Source organism: Anolis carolinensis, chromosome 2, assembly GCF_035594765.1.
Source record: "Anolis carolinensis isolate JA03-04 chromosome 2, rAnoCar3.1.pri, whole genome shotgun sequence".
Classification (NCBI taxonomy): domain Eukaryota; kingdom Metazoa; phylum Chordata; class Lepidosauria; order Squamata; family Dactyloidae; genus Anolis; species Anolis carolinensis.
Window position 1 is genome coordinate 88773939 of NC_085842.1, and position 6251 is coordinate 88780189.

Here is a 6251-nt window from a genome sequence, read left to right on the forward strand (position 1 = left end):
ATTTAAAATACTGTTAAGTTCCTTTCTTCCTTCTGTTACCATGTGCTTCCTGCCAACTGTAAAGCCCAAACAAGAGGGTATAACCCGCCTCTCATCATCCAGTTTAATTTGACTGTGTTTCTCAGAGGTTGCTTTTTCTCTGCCTGTCCATTGGAATGAGTTTATCTCATCTTCAGCGGCTGGCATTGTCCTATTATGATGAAATTAAGATTCACAGTGTTTTCTCATTTCAGATGCAGAGGCTGCTGACACACCACCTAAAGGAGAAGACTCAAGGTTAGCTAGGACCTCTTGAGTTGCCAGCTTGTTTAACTACAAAACAAGGCCAGAGCAGAAATTTTGGCCTGGTCACCCTAAGCTGAGTGCAGGTTTCTAGCATTATGCTCTAAGTAAACCAAATGAAAAATCTTAGTGAAGAAGCGAAGAGACTATTCTGAAAACTATTCCCTAGTCAGTACTGTCTGATTGGGAAGGGACTGAGTACCTGAGTGCAAGAATATACCATTTCTCCCAGGACAAAGACAGTTATTACATTAGGCAAGAGACAATACTAGGTCATATTGCAAAGTATGAGAGTGTCATAGTTCACCATTCATTTAGCACTGCTTTAAGGGTAAACAACAGTAAATCATAACACCTCAGTAATAATACAGTAACTCATTTTTTCTGCCACTGGTAATGCTTAGGAAGATCTTAATTGATATGGGAGGAGATACATCCTCCTTTGAGGTATTTGAACCCTAAGATGTTCAGGGCTTTGAGGGCAAAACCCCAGCATCCTGAATTGGTCTCTTATTAAATAGGGCGCCATTGTTATTCCTTCAGCATCAGTGTAATTGTTTTTAAATGAACCAGTTAAAACTCTAATTCTACACACCTGGAAATGTACAATCTATTTTCTAGGGGAGCCCCATGTATACCATACTATGATCATACAGAAATGGGGACCTTGTGGCTAGATGTTACACTTCAGCTCCCATTATCCCACACTGTGCTACTTAGGGCTAATGGAAGCTGCAATCCAGAACCATCTTTAGGCCTATAAGTTACCCACCCTTGCAGCAATCCAATATGGATGCTTACCAGAGAAAACTTTAAAAGGAGGAAACTAGTAGCAGTTGAATTTGGTTAGACTATGATGTATAACATGAAGATTTGGCTAAAGGCAGTTGACTGGTTTTGTGATGTATACATACTTTTTTCTTTTTTACTTCTCTTTAATGTAGCATGGCCAATACAGACAATGGGGCTGAGTGCAGTCAGAACATCTGGACCTCTTTCCCTCAAGCAGCTTGCAGTGATTCTCCAATCAAGTCTTTTACCTCCATTTCTGAAGCCAAAGACTGCCTAGTGGACTTTAAAAAACAGCTGGCCATTGGTTCAGGCAGTCGGAAACAAACCAAAACCAGTCTCAGGAGCAAGAAGAAATTCTGAGTGTTGTGTAATGGATAAGAGACCTGAAAAGAGACTATGTAGGAAGAACTGCTATTCCTCTGTTCTTGCCTGGCAAGAAGAGCACAATTCCCCACCCAGCTTCAGATTCCCCTCTGTACATTTTGTATGAACTTTACAGAGATTTGTCATGTATTGAATAGATTGTGTCCTTTATAGATGCATTTGCAGCCTTGATTTTCAATTAGAAAAGACAGTGAAATATATTTATTCTGTTTTTATACACTGCTTTTTGAGCTTTTTTAAAATAGTTAAAATTGTGGATTTAAACCACCACTTTAAAACTTATAAATCCACAGACAAAGGGGACAGCCCTTTCTTTATGAAATAGGAATGTAAGACAAGGCCCAACTAAGTTGAGTATTTCCAAGTTCTGCACTACAAATGGAACTATGTGTCCAATCATCCCATTGAAATCAGTGGGACTTAAAACATGTCTCACATGTGCACTGATTTTATACTGCTTTATTTTACTCTAATTTCATACTGCTATCAAAATGCACAGATGGGCAGACTCGGACACTATTACTTTGGTTTTGGTATTACACAGACATAGAAACTTGTGCCTCTGCCTAGAAAAGCATTGTTGTGCAAGAAGGCAAAAAGTATATTAGGTGGTTTTGTGAGGTCAGGAATTGCCACCTTTTAAATCTGATAGATTGGATTGTCCCACGATGAAGGACTTAGAAGTCTGATTTTCCAACACTTCCAATCTAGGATGGCAAGGGATGGTAGAGCCCATGAAAGACGAGAACAGGACACAAGAAGAGGCCACCAGTAAATAGTTGCTAGCTCTGTATTAGATAGGCATTGAAGGCTAACATGAGAGTATGGTAATCAGTGGTGAAACTGTGATCCTTATTCTCCAGAGCTCATTCCCTCTGCTGCTGTGTTAATTTTAATTGAAGGCCGTGTTTGGCTTGGACTCTGCTGTGCTGCATAGTGTTCTGGAATATAATTCATTCAGCCCTTGCCTGAAAGCTTTGAATCTCAAAATTAGGCCCAAGGGGTGCCTAACACGGCCCATGGCATGGCAAGAGTGAGCAGCCCCGCTCCTTGATGTTCTGTTACTCTCTAATTGTTCTGTGTGCCTACAAAATACTCTGCATTCTTGGGACTTCTATTTTATTTTGATGCAGAGCCGGTGCTACTACAAGTGCTCAGGGGCAGGTTACAGGTAACAGCAATTACACATAAAACAGAGAGATCCCTGTCTCTAAATTGCTTGCAGAGGCCAGGGAGAACAAAAGGAAGGATGGCATGTTATCTTAATAGGGCATTGCTTTATCTACTGTGAGGTGGCTGGCATTGACTCCTGCTACATAGGCAAGGATTTCAGAGGCCTAGAGGCGTCCTGAAAAGGCTTCTGTGTCATGTTGACACAATGTCAGTGCAGAAGGGAAAGGAAAGGGCAGAAGGGCTTCCTCATCAGCATGCTGTCCAAAAGAGAAGGCAACATCCAAGATAGACGTTTGGCCTGCCTTTTCCTCCCTGGAAGCCTTGAATTTCAAAGCTCCCAACCAGAGGACAAGAGCTTTACTTTGATCCCGCAAGCCTGCTGGTGCCGATTCCTCCCTTGCATCTTCCCCAGCACCCATGATCAGGAGCCTTTGCTATTTCCCGAAGCCTTTGGACAATTGGAAGATTTTGTCCATGCAGCACAATCAACTGAAAATGGCTTGCCTGAACTGTAGCATTCCAAGCTCTAAATGTGGAGCAGAGCTACATATCCAAATGGTTCCCTACCCAAAAAAACATAAACAAAAAAAAAAACCAAATAAATTCACTTGTTAAAAACAGGTGTCGAAGAGAAAAACAAAGCTTAATTCTTTCTTCCTGACACATTTATTCTTTTGTGGAAACTTACAGAATATATGTTACAGGATTCAAAGGCTTTCTTCCACCTCCTGCCAGCCAGGAAAAGTTTCAGCTCCTTGGTTTTGTGCAGTGTATAAACCAGTTGTGAGCCTAAAGCTACATTTAGTAGATAATAGCTTTCATTGGACTCCATGGGACTTAACTGCTTATAATCGTGCTGCATGCCACTTGGAGCTGATGGACAGAGCAAGTAAAAGCAAATTAAAAATAGCTATAGCTTTGATTTTGTTTCTGGAGCCTGAAATGGCACGGCATTCCTTCCCTGTTACCACACCAACTCCCACCACTACCCAGATCTCTCTTCTATTTCCTCAAATAAAAGCTGTCTTCTCAGTGTGGTAGTGTCTGTCCTACCCTCCTGGTTTCTTCCTTGTTAACTGTCAGGCCAGTCTGGAAGCAAAGCCCCTTGTTTATCTTTTCAATTGGTGATAAGAAAAGCAAAGAGCTGGATGACTTTCCCAGAGCTCAGCTGTCACCAAGCCCAGAGTTAGCACAAGGAGATGCCAAGAAAGCAAGCATACCAGGCCAGGGAGCCCACCAGCAGCCACTCCCCTGAATCTCCTTCCAGGCACATTCCCAGGGTGGACAGTGGGCCGTGTCACCTTGGAACATGGAGCAACTTGTCTCTGATCGCAATGCCTAATGGCAGCCTCCTCCCTGAGGTTGTCAGCCTGTACTGCTGCTCGATCGGAGCACTTTTCACTCAAGGTACTTGATAGCAGCAAGCAAACAATGGAAAGCCTGAGCGGTAGCCTGAGCGGCAATAAGTGTGCGTTGTAGGTCTGGCTGCCCCTATTTTTTTAAGCTGTGTCTTGTCACTTTCCTTTTGTGTTTCAAGTTGGCTTCAGACAGGCTGAACAAAAAAGGATGCCGTGAGCATGCTGATATTAAGTATCATGAAGTATCCAAACAGGTTCTCTACTTTCCCACATTGGCAAAGTCCTGCTGTGTGTGTGTGTGTGTGTGTGTGTGTGTGTAAGAGAGTGAATTCAACACAGAGCTATGCTCACAAATGTTGAAACTAGCATCTCAGCTCAACACCTCCCAGTTGCAACCATATCTCCTTTTTTTCAATCTCAGCCTTATATCCACCTGGAAAAACACAATGTAGGGTGAGACTGTAATGTCGCTTTCCCTTTTATTTGTTAATTGGTTTTTTCCCCAGGCTTATCAGCTCAATTTCCTTAGGGAATATATAAATTGCTGGTCCAAAATAGCAGTGCTTGTGTGGCATCATATGATAACTACAGAATCACTGAAGACAAAGCCTTACTATTCTTCATTTGAAAGGGCACCAGAAAGCCATATTATGTCATTTAATTATTGGGGTGGGGATAATATTGTACGCTATACCAAATAAAGAACCCCAAATTAGATTTCACCGCAATGGATTCTTTAAACTGTACTTGCTGCCTAGATACATATTTCAGCTCTAGTTTTCATAAATTCCATAGTAGGAGGCCATGGATGAGGCGTGATTGTATGGGCCCTCTTATTAATGTCATTTGGCACCCTGAGAAATCTGGCTGCCCCTAGCTTATGTGTCACTCCCATGGTGAGCACACTAATTTCAATTATAAATAAATATTAGGGTGAAAATGGAACTCTACATTTATAATCTGCTGGGATTAAACATTGTTCCCAGGAGGAAATAGCCATGAGAAACTACAGTTTAGTAGAAGAAAGTAACTTCTAGCTGATAAAAGGAGAAAATAAGTTAGATATCTATTGTATAGATGTATAGCAGGGCTAGGAAATCTGTAGTTCTCTCTATGTTGTTGATTTGCAACTCCTATAAGACAACAATAAGGGATGGTGTGATTTGCATTCAATAACTGCTGAAACGCCCTTCTTGGGATAGCACCATGATTTGGCTCATCTCCCTCCATGTTAATCTGGTCAGCCAGGACCACATTGTTTTTCCATTGCAGCAGTTGCCACTTTTCTTCATTAGTTCTTTTTAATTCATGTGCTACCAACCTGATGTGATTTACCCTTGTCTGTAGTTAAAATAGTAGCTAACTGTATTAAATTAAAAGTTATGGATTGCCCATCCTTGATATTCAGTTCCAGGAGGATACTAGGATCTTCTCTCTCCCCACCTCTGGCCAAGAATTTGTGCACGAGTTAAGTGGAAAGAAGTCATGGTAGAGAACAGCTGTACACCTGGGTATGTTGATTTGTTGGGACTTTTTTTGTCCTATCTACTTCTATATGCACATGGTGAAGGGGCAAAGATGTAAAAGATGTAAAAATACTTCTCTTAACCCAAAGTCAAAAGCAGGAGGCCCCTTTTCTGTGGAGAGGGCGAGGAAGGACACCACGAAAGTTGGATCATCAAACTGCAAAAGAACTATTTATTGCGAGCTTAGCAATAATGACAAAAACATGCATACATCAATGCAATCAATAAAAGGATTTGTAGCACTTTCAAAATGGTTGCAAGGGTTTTTATCACTTCTACAGAAAATAGTAAGCATATCCTTATTGGCTTACAAAAATCATTTACCCCATTCGTCTAATGTTGGCTACATCAAAAGCATCTTAACCATCATTCAATTCCATTGGTTTTCTATGCTGTAACAACATGTGACTCTTTAGACCAGGGGTCCCCAAACTAAGGCCCGGGGGCCGGATGCGGCCCTCCGAGGTCATTTATCTGGCCCCCTCCCTCAGTTTTATAATATAATATATTGTATATACATATAATATTGATAATAATATTATAATGTAATACAATATAACACTAATAATAATACCATATAATAATATTAATTATATGTTCTATATTACATATAATATTACTAATAATATTACAGTATAGTGGTATAGTTCAATATAGTAATATCTAATGCTAATATTGTGCTATGCTAATAATATAATATATTGTATGTACATATAATATTGATAATAATAATATA

General features: G+C 40.5%; 1 protein-coding gene across 5 annotated transcripts in view; it reads left to right on the top strand.

Moving 5' to 3' along the window:
• The window catches only part of uimc1 (ubiquitin interaction motif containing 1), a 106124-nt gene extending 104451 nt beyond the window's left edge, over positions 1–1673 (top strand). For 3 of the 5 annotated variants that reach the window (XM_062970186.1, XM_008105109.3, XM_062970187.1), the window contains 2 exons: positions 234–276; positions 1227–1673. In XM_062970186.1, coding sequence (XP_062826256.1) covers positions 234–276; positions 1227–1351 — 168 coding nt within the window. In that variant the 3' untranslated portion in view covers positions 1352–1673. The remainder of the gene's footprint in view (positions 1–233; positions 277–1226) is intronic. The other 2 variants (XR_010002681.1, XM_016991539.2) reach the window with 2 other exon arrangements.
• The last annotated feature ends 4578 nt before the right edge of the window (positions 1674–6251 follow it).